We start from the raw sequence: 15,293 nt of genomic DNA, 5'->3' as shown, positions 1-15,293 counted from the left end.
CATATGATATAACGTAAGTGCTTGTTAACCTACAGTTCACCTACAGTAGCATTTTGACATTGTACAGTGATTGTCAATGAATGTAGGACCTCCTCTTCACCAAAACCCTTGATAATGTTCACCTCATGTACAATGTTCGAGTCACAGGCTTCCTGTTTCAAATGCTCGTTAAGAATAGTGCTAAATCCGTAGACCACTTTGATCAATCTTATATTAGCGATTTGAAAAAAAATGATGATAAGCAAAATGAATACAGATTTTCAGCTTCAACCACAAGCAAGACTACATTTTGACAAAAACGCTTCGCCTCCCTATACTGTGATAGGAAAATTGACCACAAGTTCAGTTTATTTGAATGAATACAAATTATGACACGTTTTCTGAAGATCTTGTTATGTTCTAAGATTCAGAGCTATGTGGGCATGCATAGTTCAGTGCTCCAGATTTCTATCATGATAACTAGTACATGTGTGTGCATATTAGACTCTGGAACAGTCTCTAAATAACATCAGTGTGAGGGAAGTGATATGAGATTGGCATTCCTTGTGTGGTAATACTCAGACAAGAAACAGCATATCAGAGATTCTACAGGTTAGAGCTTGTGTATGATAAGGAATGGTAGGTTAAATGTACTAGACTTCTACATTACAGAACTTACTGGTTGCTTTGATGTGTTTAAAAAATAGGCCATTCAGTCTTGAAGATGAACTGAAATAGAAATTCTGAGTGTATGAGTTTGTGTGTGTGTTACATTTAAAACATTTGACATTTACATTTCTGACATTTAGCATTTTTCCAAAGCGACTTACAGCTAGTGCATTTGTCTAAAGTAAGTGAATTATCTATACCAGTCATCATAATAACAAATCTAGGCTAGGACCAGGTGCCATTGGCAGTCAATATGCTAGAAGAAGGAAGGATTACTTTTTTTTATTATTAACAGTAGAGGAACTGTACAGAGGGGTACTGGGGGGTGAAGAGGTTTTAGGAGGGACAGTCAAGATTTAGTCTGAAGAGATGGGTCTTCAGTTTATGGCAGAAGATAGGTAGTGAGTGTGTGTGTGTGTGTGTGTGTGTGTGTGTGTGTGTGTGTGTGTGTGTGTGTGTGTGTGTGTGTGTGTGTGTGTGTGTGTGTGTGTGTGTGTGTGTGTGTGTGTGTGTGTGCATGCCGACATGTGGGTGTGACCAGTGTGTCTGTCTGTGTGTTTTGGTTCTGCTTTGTCTGCTATGTTTGTCTCGTCATTATGTATTTCTTCGGGGAATGCCTTTAAGTGGAATCTCTTCCTGGCTATTAGGACGTAGATACATATGACTGTGCTGCAGCATCTGAAAACAGAGAGACAGAGAGAGAGAGAAGAGGAAGAGCTGAATCAAGAGGATTTTTAAAAGGTACCAATTTGGCTAACTGATGATATGCTAACATGTGACATTTATTAAGTCTGCAAGTGATATAAGTACTGTATATGGGTACTTAAGATGCCAAACAAGAAGCTTATATGCTGCCAAAGTCTCTTTTGCTACCTGGGCTTGTATAGCATTTTATAATAATATCAGTTTCCACACAAAGCTTTGGCTATATTTTGTTAATAGCAAAGCATATCTAATATTGATAGTCTGACTCCAATGTAATTATCACTATGTGCAAATAATTGTTGAGTCTGTACTGATTTAGTGCAAGAAAGGTCAAATAGAATGAATAAAATGAGACTTTAATAATACTGTATACTTATACAACTATTCCAAAGCGAATACTGAGATACATATAACAATTGTACATTCTAATAGAGAGCGAGTAGAGAGAGAGAGATAGAGAGATGACCACAGGTCATTCAAAACAATGCTACTCACAACATGATGAGAGCCTCACAACAGGACACAGGAAAGAGGAAGAATGTATCCCTTTTTCCCTGTTATATAAAATTAAATATTTAGGAACTGTTTTGCAAGGAGACCAAGGGAGACCAATCAAAATTCAGTTTGACACTTCAGAGAGCTCATAGCCATTTGTCACATCGGGGGAAGGACAACTGGATGACACCTGGTGACAATGATTGTTAAACATTTCATTTTCTGTGGAAATGGTAAAGCTGCTCTGTGAAATCAGGTGATTACAACTACTGACTACCTCTTTTGTTATCAATGACAACAATGGCAATGGTAATAATAACAACTGTATTAAGAAATCCCTTTTCATAACCCTGTCCAGTAAGTCCTTTACAGACGGTATGCATTAATGCTAGAGCATGATATCTGTCATTCACTTAGGTCCACAGCACTGGAGTAATCCAATTTATCTGGCAGTCTTCCAACAATTGAATTGACCATCTCACAGCACTCACATCAATTTAGGAAATGAGGGTTAAGGAGGGGGTTGGGAAAGGGGCTTTTATCTTTGATCATCATGAATGGAGTATGGAACACAGATGTTGGGAAGCTCTGTGACATATGTTCATGCTTTGCTGAAGTAGGAAAGAGGCAGGCTGTGTGTGTGTGTGCGTGTGTGTGTGTGTGTGTGCGTGTGTGTGCGTGTGTGTGTGTGTGTGTGTGTGTGTGTGTGTGCGTGTAGGAAGTGCACATGTAGCAAGAGCTACTGTAATAAGTGAGTGAATGGATCTCAGGATGGTTGTGTATTTCCTCAAGGTGAGGGGGCATCCATGCTTGAAACAGGGAAAAGCCTTATCTAGATGTAGCCCAGAGGGTGGGTTGGAGCTAGGTGATGACTCATGTTAGTAATTAGCCAAGAAGCCCTAGAGGGATAAATATCTTTAATGTAGTCACACAAATCACAATCTAGTGGGCAAAGACAGCTAAGTCTAGGATATGGTCCAAATCAAGGAGTATATATCGACCAGTATCAATATAAAGAGTTCCTCATTCCCCCATAGTGAAGAGTTATCATATATACACAGTGTTTGCTTTTTTCTGTATTCAAGAATGCCGTGATGGTTTTAGTGTTTTGTCTCACGCATATTATTTATGTTGTTTGAGGTGTCGTGTCAATGTTTTCAATAGCTCAATCATGTTGTGTCACTAACAATGGTGAGACCCAAGAATGTATTACATGAGTAGTGTGAACTATGAGTAAACTACACAATTAGTGGTATAACCCTAACCCTAACCCTAACCCGTACTATACTACAAAGGAGGAGTCTAAACATAGAACAAACACCTACACTACACTGCCAACAGATAACCTAATAATGACCTGATACATTAATTTGGCTTCTGTTACAGTTCAGAGGAAAAACAAAACTATGACAGGTGCGTAATTACTTTTTCACTCTTGTCCAACAAGAATTTCTATTTATTTTTGTTGTCATGGACAGCCCTTAGAATTTGCTACACCATTCACTATTTTAGTTTTGCTTAATTTCATGTACTACCCAATTATCATCGCAAACTAAATCGTAATATTTATTTTTTGATAAATGATCATTATTATTAACTAGCGGCATCATTCATCAATCATTGGCTCTATTTATTCATTTTAAATCAATTTTAATTTGGAGGCCCTTTGCAATTTGCAAAAAGACTTTGTCACAAAATAACTTTACATTCTTTAGCCCATCCAATGATGAAGACCATTGGTGTATGTGTATGGGACAACCTGTCTGCAGGTTTATAGCTGACTTCATCTGCCTTGTCCAGATGGGAATAATTAGTGGCACAAGATGAAAGATAAAGTGATTTGAGCCAAGCATTGCAATGTGTTTTAGAGCTACGTTGTTACTGTTGGTAGTAGACAGTTGTTTGGTGTGTGTGTGTGTGTGTGTGTGTGTGTGTGTGTGTGTGTGTGTGTGTGTGTGTGTGTGTGTGTGTGTGTGTGTGTGTGCATGTCTTTGTCTGTCTATGTTTTTATGGTCACACAGACAGTGGCTTTGACAGGGAGTTTCTGGACGGACATAATGAATATCGCAAGAGGCATGGAGCCCCACCTCTTGCACTGAGCAGAGACCTGTGTAACTCCGCCCAGAAATGGGCAGACCATCTGATGTCAATCAAGACCATGAAGCACAGCTCCACCAATCACGGGGAGAACCTTTACTACGCATACAGCTCCTGCCCAAAAAAACTTGACGGTGAGCAATTAGTATGTAAAACAGAGAAAATATGAATGAAGAAAAATGACCAATAGACATGTTATTCATTGTTGTGAAAATGCAATTAACTGAATGTACTGTAAATATATTTCTAAGTCCGTGGATTTTACATTAACATGTATTCATTTCAATAGCATATACAGACTTGTACTATTGTTTATGTGATAGAAAACGTTTTGCGTAACCTTTTTGGATATCTAATTTCATTATTTAACTGGATATTTACAGGAAAAGATGCAGTTGACAGCTGGTACAGTGAAATCAAAGATTACCATTTTAATAAGCCTGGATTCGGTTCCAATACAGGTGAGATACACAAATGAAGACTGGACTGGGTAAGAATAAAGAAAACACATCTATTCACGATTAAACTTGATGATTATGGACATGATAAAGCGAACTCTACACAATAGTGGTCACATGACCAACTAACACAAGTTAACATTACATTATATCTAACTCCAAAATATATTTTATGATTAATAATGATTGATAAGGATTTGCTCATCCCTGTGTGACAGACACTTGATCAAACCGGATCCTAGATTCCATTAAGAATAGACAATATGCTATGCATTAGTTACAATAAATTGTGAGGAGTTTACACATGGTGCGATACCTGATGTCGATGACTCGAGTCTATGTGTTGTTAACTATGCACATGAACATGAGACATTAATGTGAACTCTATGTGATAACCTGGTCACAAACCTGGTCATGTTGTGCTGTTTTAACAGAACCTTTAGCTGGTGCACAACATCACATAGGAAGAACGAGAACAGAGTATCAACAAATTAACCAATTTAATAGTTTCAAAGAAACATAGAAAATAAACAAACTGTTGCAAACGAATGGAAGTTTAACCATAAGTCTAATTCTATGTGTGTCAAGGACACACAGGAGAATGGTTCCCATCAGGCCTAACCCAAAACTCAAAGAACACATGCTCTGTTTTGTTCTTAAACTGTATCCCAACAATAGAACAACAGAGGCATAATATATACAGTACATTACAAGAGCATAGGAATTTACAACAGGTGATGCAAGATGTTCTCAGAATGTCCACCAGGCATGCTCATTCAACTGTAAATAAGTGTTTTGGGCTGAGAGAAGGGGAGGGGGCATTTATCACCATTCACAATGGAATATCAAAAGGGCACTGTTTTTGTATCAACCACATGTAAATAGCAAGATACCACATGACTGTCTCCACCAAATCCGTCTACACAATCAGCAAACTCCCGAAAACATGGAGACATCTAAAACTGAGACTTGGTGATGTTGCCTCAATTAGCAGAGAGCAAGCATTTCACTCGTTAGCAATTCTATGGGCATCTGTGTCATATGTAGCAACATACCAAAAGTACACTTTCCAAAAGTCAAAAATGTTTTGACTTCAGATAAATGTAAGTGATGGCTAATGAGTGAAGATACACAATTCACCTTATATTGATTGAGTTTAAAAATATATATATTTTTTTTAAATAAACCATTGAAATCCTAGAGCCAAGTAACAATGAGTTTCAGTCAGTTTTGTGATCATCCAAGAATTCCATTTCATGTCATATTTCACATATTTTCTTCTTTTACAGACACATGCCAACATCATAGCAAACCCTTTTTGTTTGTCATTATATAAAACAATAATAATAATAATAATAATAATAATAATAAAGTTCTCCATTCGAGAGTAATTCCTTTCTAAACATTTAACTTAACTAAAGGGGTAGCTCAGGTTTTTGGATGTTAGATCTAATTTTCCAATTACATGGAGTCTTGTAGACTCATCGAGACACTTTTTAAGATCACATGTCCATTCTTGAGCATTCTTTGGCTGGCTTAGCCATAAGCATTAAACATGCTAGTGGAAGTGGTTGGGAGAAGCAACCACTGCTCTCAGTATGACTACTTAAAAATATCTCCACAAGAAATTCTACAGCCACCTCATATCTTTGTGGACTATACACTCATGCGATACTGTACTGATAGTACAAACACTTCCAAACACTTCCACTAGCAATGACTAATTCTAACTGTATAGTTTCATCATAACTATTAGAAAAGCTTCTTATTCTTCTGCTTCATTTTAGGCCACTTCACCCAGGTGGTTTGGAGGGACTCTAGGGAGGTAGGGGTGGGCCTCGCCACTGATGGGAAGACTGCTTTTGTGGTTGGCCAGTACCACCCAGCAGGCAACATAAGCAACGCCGGCTACTTTGAGAAGAACGTTCTACCACCCGGCACCTCTCGCACCCCCTTGGATGCCCCGTTAGGTAACACAACATTGATATATGTGCACTGGCCCTTTCTCAATGGTTAGAAATCTCTCAATGGTTAGATTCCTCGCGTCCTCTCCGCTGTCCTCCACTCACATCCTACTCAAAACACCACAGGGAAAGGAGCAGAGAAATCAAGGAGCGTGAATAACTGAGTGGTGAAGTCTGTCTCCAGACTGAGTAAGTTAATTTACTCTTGTTTATGTCAGTGTTGCTGGTAGTATTGCTGTGGTTATCCTGCCAAGTCCTGGGACCTACTTTCTGTTATAAACAATCTGCTTGAAACCAGCAGGAGGGGCTGAAACTTCTCTGCAAGGCACTTACTTAAATAAATGTACTTGTTGTAAGACGCTTTGGATAAAGGCATCTGCTAATGTCTTAAATGTAAATGAATAAGGACACAAGGGTGAGAGGAAACAAGCTTGTAAGAAATTAGATGTTCCTTGCGTGATGAATGTGAATCCCATAGATTATGTGATATAATCCCCATATCTCTGAAAAAACATTGTTTAACACATCACTTCTCATACCTAATATCAGCTACAGCTGGAGGGATGTGGAAAGACAGATCTCCTTCACCTGCATACAAACCCCCGGGGTACCAGAAGGGAAAGTCTGAAAGAGCCAGCGACACCCAGACACAGAAGAGTCAGGGTCATCAGTCAAAGGACTCTGGTGAGAGACACTTCACATCTTATTGTCCATTATTTTCATAACATTATTTTCTCCCATACATAGGCATACAAATATAAAAACAGGCAAACAAAACATACAAGATAAACAAACTCTCTTCTGCATTTGTAACAAAGGAGGTTCCACGCCTGCATAATAAGTCATCTTGCCTTGAGGCCTTAAGTTTTGAATTACTAAAGCATAGGCAATGGGGAGCCAACTTTAGTTCAGTGGGCTATTACTGTCCTGTGGCAGGCAGCAGACCAGGGTTCAAACCCATTCAATGCGTCACCACCTGACACCTCTATCTTTGTGTGTGTGTGTGTGTGTGTGTGCGCACGCTCTATTTGTCTCTCAGACCAGGCCCAGTTCTGCAGAGAATTTCTTTGTGCGTGTAATGAGCGTCGGGCGGCACACGGGGCCCCAGCCATCACCCTGAACCCCGCCATGAGTGAGGGAGCACACGCTTGGGCAGAGACCCTCTTGGGGGAGGGGGTACTGAAGAACTCCTCTTCCCCCCATGGAGAGAATATCTGGGCCAAGACTGGATCAGCAAACATTACTGCTACAGGTAAGGAGACTCAGTATTTGCTGAGTGGACTAGGATGTCGGGCACAAGGTTGTGCGTCTGTAGAGGTAGGGACTATACCAGTCTATAAGTTGAGATACAGGTTTAGGCGTGTCACCATAGTTATATAAACTGATTTAATATCGGGGACTTTGTCACGCCCTCCACTTCCTCCTCGTCTGTGCCAGTGCCTCCCTCTCTCCTGTCTGTCTGTCTGTCTGTCTGTCTGTTTGCGTTGTGTGTGTGGGCGTGACCTGGCTTCGGTTCTCGTTTCCCATCATCACCTCCACCTGCCCGATCTACACACCTGCTGTCCATCAACTCATTACCTTGCTGCATTTAAACCCCGACTTCCCTCCACTCATCGCCAGATCGTTGTTTAATGTTTCAACACGTTAGTAGTGTAGTGTTCTTTATCCTCCAGAACCCCTACCCAGCTGTTCACCTGTCTACCTGCCCGCCTCCCCTACGTGTCTGCCTGCCCTACCCCCGTTTGCCATTCCCCCCTACTTGTCCCTTATTAAATACCTTATTATTTTACACTCACCGGCCACTTTATTAAGTACACCTTGCTAGTACTGGGTTGGACCCCCTTTTGTAGCCCATCTGCTTCAAGGTTCGACGTGTTGTGCATTCAGAGATGGTCTTCTGCATACCTTGGTTGTAACGAGTGGTTATTTGAGTTACTGTTGCCTTTTTATCATCTCGAACCAGTCTGGCCATTCTCCTCTGACCTCTGGCATCAACAAGGCATTTTCACCCAGAGAACTGCCGCTCACAGGATATTTTCTCTTTTTCGGACCATTCTCTGTAAACCCTAGAGATGGTTGTACGTGAAAATCCCAGTAGATCAGCAGTTTCTGGCACCAACAACCATGCCACGTTCAAAGTCACTTAAATCACCTTTCTTCCCCATTCCGATGCTCGGTTTGAACTTCAGCAGGTCGTCTTGACCATGTCTACATGTCTAAATGCATTGAGTTGCTGCCATGTGATTGGCTGATTAGATATTTGCGTTACTGAGCAGTTGAACAGGTGTACCTAATAAAGTGGCCGGTGAGTGTATATTTGTGTCCTGACTCTGTGTCTGCGCTTGGGTTCATTAGATCTGACCGTAACAGACTTTACTTTACAGATGTGATTATGCTATGATCTTCTTAGTCTGCCCTCTTATTCAAAATCCAAATATCTTTTTTTAATGATCTGCAGTTGTATGTAAATTCCTCGCAAGCCTGATGTGATGTATGGAATCATTTCTCTTGTGATAAGGTCAAGAAGTTGTAGATGCCTGGTACAAACAAGAAGGGAACTATGACTTTTCCAAACCAGGACATCAGGACAAAACAGGTAAACATTATCAGAAAGGATTACATTTTGCATGGTGATGTTTTATAAAATTCACTCCTACAGTATGTTATCTGAGCCCACATAGAATTCAATGTTTTAAGACCTGTGCATTGATACTTTAGTTCTTAAAGTTGAATGTGTATGTTACAGGAAATGTTTGAAAATGGGAAATGTATACATATCCCAACTTGGTGGTTAATGTATACATATCCTGGTTAATCTATACATTTCCTGTTGCAACAGAAAATGTGCCTATTCCCCATGATTAATCTGTACATCTCCCGGTTAATGTGGACAGAGATGCATGTTTGAACAGCGGTAGGTCAGTGAGTTGGGAAATGGACAGATTAACCAGATATGCATACATTTACAGATATGCATACATTTCCTGTTTTCACACATTCCCCGTAACATATATTTTTTGATAATCCAAAACAATTGAATGGAAATTGTGTTATATTATCAGCAACCACTCACCATGGTTTCTCGCATTCTGGCAATCACTTATATTAGTCCTCACTCATCCTCTCTGTCCACCTTTCTACCCATTAAGGACAGTTCACACAGCTGGTGTGGCGTAGCTCCCAGGAGGTGGGTGTCGGCAGAGCAAGCAGGGGCGCAGGAATGGTTATAGTAGTGGCGCACTTCCAACCTGCTGGTAACATCACCAACACTGGCTACTATGCCCAGAATGTCCTCCCTAAAGGGTCAAAGGTCACCAATAAGCCCATGGAGGATGTGTCTGTGAAAATGCAGGCATTGACAGTGAGCACCAGAGACTTGTTGTCTGGTGAGTGATATGCTGACATGCAATGACCTGGTTCAGTATTATGTTCAATTTGGAAGTCTATTCCTTTTCAATTACATTAATTCAGGAAGTTAACCGAAAAAAAAGGCATTTATTTTCGATCAATCCAAAAATCTATGAAACTAAAAGCCTTTTTAAAATGTTATTCTTGAGTTAACATGTTGATTAACATTGATTTAAATTTAACTTAATAATTGATGGAATTTGATGCTGAAGGGGTGGATTCCGCCATAGATTGAAGACCCATCTCTTCAGGCTACATCTTAACTGTCCCTCCTAAAGACCACTTCATCCCCACTACCCCCCTGTACAAGCTTCTCTCTAGTAAAAAAAATAAAAAAAAAAATAAAAAAAAAAAGTAATTCTTCCTTCTTCTAGCACTGTGACTGCCAATAGCCCCTGGTCCTACCATAGATTACTTTTTCTTATGTTGACTGATGGATAGATGATTCACTTACTTAAACAAATGTATTTGTAAGTCGCTTAGGATAAAGGCGTCTGCTAAATGCCATAAATGTAAATGTAGATTCTCATATGATATAGTGGATTTATACTGATTTTTAAATGCATTGATTTGAAATAATTGTTTATGGAATTAATAATTATTTTCCCTTTCTCTCTCTATCCTTTCCCATTTCCTGCTCTTGTATAGCCAATAAGCTGCACGAGTTTGGACAGTCTCTTCTGAAATCCCTGAACCAATACCGGAGCCAACATGGGGCAGGGTCTCTCTCCCTAAGCCCCGCCCTCACCAAGGAGGCCCAGGATTGGGCGTCTCACCTAGTGAGCATCAACACGCTCATGAACAGTGGCAAGGGCCACGGGGAGAACATCTGGTATCGCTCTGGCTCCAGCACAGCACCCCCTACAGGTGAGTCATGTACCTGCACATCGCCCTCTGCAGGTCAGTCATGTACATGCATTTTACATTTACATTTGCCATTTAGCAGACGCTTTCATGCAAAGCGACTGCAATTTGCTGACACTGGCCAGGGCAAGTGCCCAGTTCTAATATGACAGGTGAATTCAAACCCAGGTCGCTGTGACTGGCGAGTGACTACAGGACCGATTCATTTCGGTGATTGGCCAGAAAGTCCAGTCCATGTGTTTGATATTGCAGGTGTGAATTAGCACCTGATTAGAGGGGAAGGATGCAAACCAGTGGTGTGGCAGACATTGAGGCCTACAGTAGATTTGAATATCCCTCACCCCTAGGATACATACTTCCTGTTATTGTTAGTAGCGGATGCGATCAACTATGAGTTTTTTTTTTTTTTGCCAAGTCACGTACAGTAGCTAGCAAAATCATTTAACTGTTTTAATTATTAATTATTTAGTAATTCTTTCAGTTGTCAAGTTTTTTTTTTTTTTTACGGTACTAACAATAACAGAAAATAAGGAATCACAGGAAGTTTGATAAAGGCGAATACTGTACACACTTGTCAAAAAACGGAATAACATACTTGTCTCTCAGTCTTAGAGAAGTGCTCTAAAGCATTTTTTAATGGTTTTTGTACTCTACTCACACTGTAGGCTCCGATGTGACTGACTCTTGGTACAAAGAGATTGAGAAGTACAAATTCTTCTCCCCTGGTTTTCAGAATGGAGCAGGTAAGCAGGTTTTTTTATTTTTTATTATCAGAAGAACACAATGTTAAGAAGATAGTTAGAGTGATATGATATCTGTGAGTTGGCTGATAGCACAAACAGTCTGAACGATCAGGCAATTTTAAGATATTGATATGAGAAGGAATGGAGTTTTCTCCTGGTACTCCCAGACAGCACACATAGATCGGATTTACATTCAGAAACGTTATCTCCAGCCACTCCTTCGCCATTCATCGGTTATACATCCGCATTACATGTCCGCTCCTGTTGTTTTTGCAACAGTCTCCAAAAGATTACTTTTTGGGGGTTAGGGTTAGGCTAACCCGTTTCTGCAGACCAGGAAATATGATGTGTGGATCGTATTATCTGGCTATACCAGCGTTTGACCACATGTCAAAAAATTAAGATTCACTGCGTAACAGTTACGTGAATTACGACTTCCGTCTTGCGACACAGTTAATGCAGTATTAGGCATTAACCTCGACTCGTTAAGTTTAGGCATTAACTTTGACTGGTTAAGGTTAGGGTAAGATGTCAGTGCATTAGTGCATTGTGCATTGCATTAGCAAATATTAGCATAAGTAACAACAATTAGCACAAAAATAGGGTTAGGGTTAGAGCGTGATTCCAACCAGCAACGTTCGGGTTACAAGTCGGGTGGTTTCTGCCTCTGACACCCCGTTTACGTTCCGCTGTCAATGTGATGGATTTTGCTGATGCTGTACCGATGGGTAACATTCGATACTCAGCCTACATAGTGCCAACGTACACTCACTGGGCACTTTATTAGGAATACTATACTGATACTGGGTAGGGCCTCCCTTTGCTCTCAAAACAGCCTCCATTCTTCGTGGCATTGATTCCACAAGATGTTGGAAACATTCGTTTGGGATTCTGGTCCATGATGACATGATTGCATCACGCAATTCCTGCAGATTTTTCAGGTGCCCTTTCACTTCCATTCTACCACATCCCAAAGGTGTTCTATTGGATTCCGATCCGGTGACTGGGAAGGCCACTGAAGAACACTGAACTCATTGTCATGTTCATGAAACCTGTTTGAGACGGCTTTTGCTTTGTGACATGGTGCATTATCATGCTTCAAATAGGCTGTGGCATTCAAGCGATGATTGATTGGTATTAATGGGCCCGAAGTGTGCCAAGAAAACATTCCCCACACTATTACACCACCTCCACCATGAGAAGGTGTACAGGTGTTCCTAATAAAGTGTTCGGTGAATGTATATGTGCTGTCTAGGCTGTCTGTTGGAATGACATCCTTTTGATTTGTGCTGCTCCCCTCCTAGGTAACTTCACACAGATGGTCTGGAAGTCCTCAAAGCAAGTGGGCATCGGCTTGGCGACCAATGGGAGTGGAATGTTTATTGCAGTGGCTTTTTACGACCCAGCAGGCAACATCACCAACCCAGGCTATTTCAATGATAACGTGAAAGCCAAAGGCAGCAGATTTTAGTCTGTTCAGTATATGTACAATTTATTAGTGGGCTTGCTTCAGCGTTTTTTCCACGATTATTTGTTGCTTGTTCTGAACGCAGCAGATACCGATGATGTTTGACTGAGTCAAATAAGTCAAGAATCAGACGTCACAGAGAGTCCAAATTCGTCCCATTGAAGAAAATGGGCTTGGGCTACTGCTTGAGAAACCCCTCAATACCATGGCCTCTCAAGTTTTATGTTGGTGTTGTGTGTTAAGTTTTATGTTGTAGGATATTATTTCAATAGTAGTGGGAATTAATGTAAACATATTGTTTACACCGTTTTTCTCAGGAATGAAAATAAATGTATTTTTTTTTTTACTTAGTTTTAGTTACTGTTTACCTCACACATTCCACGCTATGTATTACTGCTCTTCTTGAGATAATCTACTCCTTTTTTATATTGATTTATCTGTTCACCAAAGACAATGACACATATGCTCAAGTATAACTGCTGTATCTGTATGTCATCTTGTTACCTTTTTCCACCAGCAGAGGGAAGCAGTTGGTTACTTTTCTAAACCCCTCTCTTTCTCTCTTGCTCTGTCACTCTCTATCTCTCTCTCTCTCTCACACACACACACACACACACACACACACACACACACACACACACACACACACAGAGCAGACAGTTACTCTCTGTTGTTACCACAGGGACAGGGGAGCTTTGCATGGGAAATGCAAACCGAAACTAGAATAGTGATGTATCACATTGCACCATTGTCTTTTCTATCCCTATGAGGAAAAGCGAGACATGGTTATCTGATATCTGGTCATAGTTATCTGACCATCATAGCCCTAGTTTAAACAAAGTCAGATGATAAAAGTTCAGAGGCCTTGATTTTACATTCTAGTTTGAATAGTGAAGATTGTAACAGAGTAGAAAACTTTTTCCTGCCACTATGCTTCATGTAGTGGTTTCTGCTATGGAAATTAGCTGAGTTGAACATGGTAAAACACACAAAAGACTAATGAAAGTGTACTAAATTAAATAAATGTACAAAATGATGATGTCTTGAATCAAACTAATAAACAGACACCTGGTGAGGACACATGTTCAAAGACATACATGTTTGTCATATTCTATAAAACCTTATATTCACGTGTCATTCAGTCCTACAATACAATAATGTTACATATACACACTGTGTGTGTGCGTGTGTGTGTGTGCGTGCGTGTGTGTGCGCGTGCATGCATGTGTGTGTGTGTCAGCAAGTGTGTGTGCGTGCGTGTGTGGGGGTTGGGAAGATTGGGTCTGGAGGCCTCCAAAGGGAGAGGCTGAGTGAGTTAGTAAATTAGTCTTCCATTTTAACAATTTAACAATTTTCTGAGTGCTTCAATAATACTCTTGTCAAAACCTTCCAAAAACAGCCTAGCAACAGAACCACATGTACACCCCTTGAACATACAGACAGTGGGAAAAACTGTGCAGGTCAGAAGTTTATACTTAGAAGGTTTTCAATTATATTAATGCCTAATCACGTTAGTTCTACCAGTACACATGTCTCCAAATATCAGATTAAAATACTATCACAAAATAGCTATATTTACTAGTCTTCTATGCAAAATCCAATACGGACTTTGCCTTGCTTGTCTCCAGACAGCTTGTTATTTTCCTTGTCATGGTTATGATGCAATCACTTTACCAGTGTATTGTAAATTGGGACATGAGAATAATGTTAAGCTTTTGACCTCTCTGAGTATATATGGAACAAAATGTTTGATTAAAAACATTCAAATAATACCCTAGGAGAATTCTGTCCTAAAACTAGAACTCAGACTTCTGAGTTGTAAAGTAGGCTATGTTTCTTGACTCACTGACAGAGGCTTGTTTTCCTCTCTCCCTGCTGGTTAGAGCAGAACTGTTGAGGACTGAGACTTAAAAAGCCCCCAGGTGCTTTTTTGAGCCTCACCGTCCTGCCAGAAAAACACGTTACGATTGGCGGGAAATGCTTTCATTGGTCCTCCCTTGGCTGCTCAGAGGGTAAGCTGATTGGGCACTGGGTTTTTTTTAAAATTTGAGTTGAGATTGACAGTTAGGGCTAGATCCTTTCCTCATTCTACTAACACCCTCTGCACACCCTACACACACACACACACACACACACACACACACACACACACACACACACACACATTGTATACCCCACGTTACACACTGCTATGGAATTCCAGGCAGCTTACTATCAAACAGAGCAGGAGGGAAAAGAGAGGCAAATTAGAAATGTAACTGCAGCCTAACTACGGCTTCTCTTTGTCATCTTTTTCATCAGGTACTCAAACTAGACTGCATGTGTCTTAACTGATTATATTGGGTAAATTGTGTGTAATCTTTGTAATGTAGGCTAATGTATTGATTGTAATTTAATGTTATGTATTGTTTGTCGTAGGCTAATGTAATGCAATATAATATAT

At 40.2% G+C, this 15,293-nt stretch overlaps 1 protein-coding gene across 3 annotated transcripts in view; it reads left to right on the top strand.

The window, feature by feature from the left end:
• glipr2 (GLI pathogenesis-related 2) overlaps positions 1-14,345 on the top strand; it is a 14,548-nt gene extending 203 nt beyond the window's left edge. Inside the window, exons 1-13 of one of the 3 annotated variants that reach the window (XM_083669586.1) lie at positions 1,273-1,389; positions 1,948-2,104; positions 3,235-3,261; positions 3,870-4,079; positions 4,329-4,406; positions 6,191-6,373; positions 6,917-7,051; positions 7,407-7,619; positions 8,886-8,963; positions 9,517-9,753; positions 10,424-10,642; positions 11,305-11,382; positions 12,687-14,345. In XM_083669586.1, coding sequence (XP_083525712.1) covers positions 3,255-3,261; positions 3,870-4,079; positions 4,329-4,406; positions 6,191-6,373; positions 6,917-7,051; positions 7,407-7,619; positions 8,886-8,963; positions 9,517-9,753; positions 10,424-10,642; positions 11,305-11,382; positions 12,687-12,853 — 1,605 coding nt within the window. In that variant the 5' untranslated portion in view covers positions 1,273-1,389; positions 1,948-2,104; positions 3,235-3,254 and the 3' untranslated portion in view covers positions 12,854-14,345. Of the gene's footprint in view, positions 1-1,272; positions 1,390-1,947; positions 2,105-3,234; positions 3,262-3,869; positions 4,080-4,328; positions 4,407-6,190; positions 6,374-6,916; positions 7,052-7,406; positions 7,620-8,885; positions 8,964-9,516; positions 9,754-10,423; positions 10,643-11,304; positions 11,383-12,686 lie in introns of those variants that run through there. The other 2 variants (XM_083669585.1, XM_083669584.1) reach the window with 2 other exon arrangements.
• The last annotated feature ends 948 nt before the right edge of the window (positions 14,346-15,293 follow it).

The sequence above is a fragment of the Argentina silus genome (genome assembly GCF_951799395.1).
Source record: "Argentina silus genome assembly, chromosome: 5".
NCBI lineage: Eukaryota > Metazoa > Chordata > Actinopteri > Argentiniformes > Argentinidae > Argentina > Argentina silus.
Note: the sequence above shows the minus strand (reverse complement) of the source record. Positions and strands in the feature narration are given on the sequence as shown.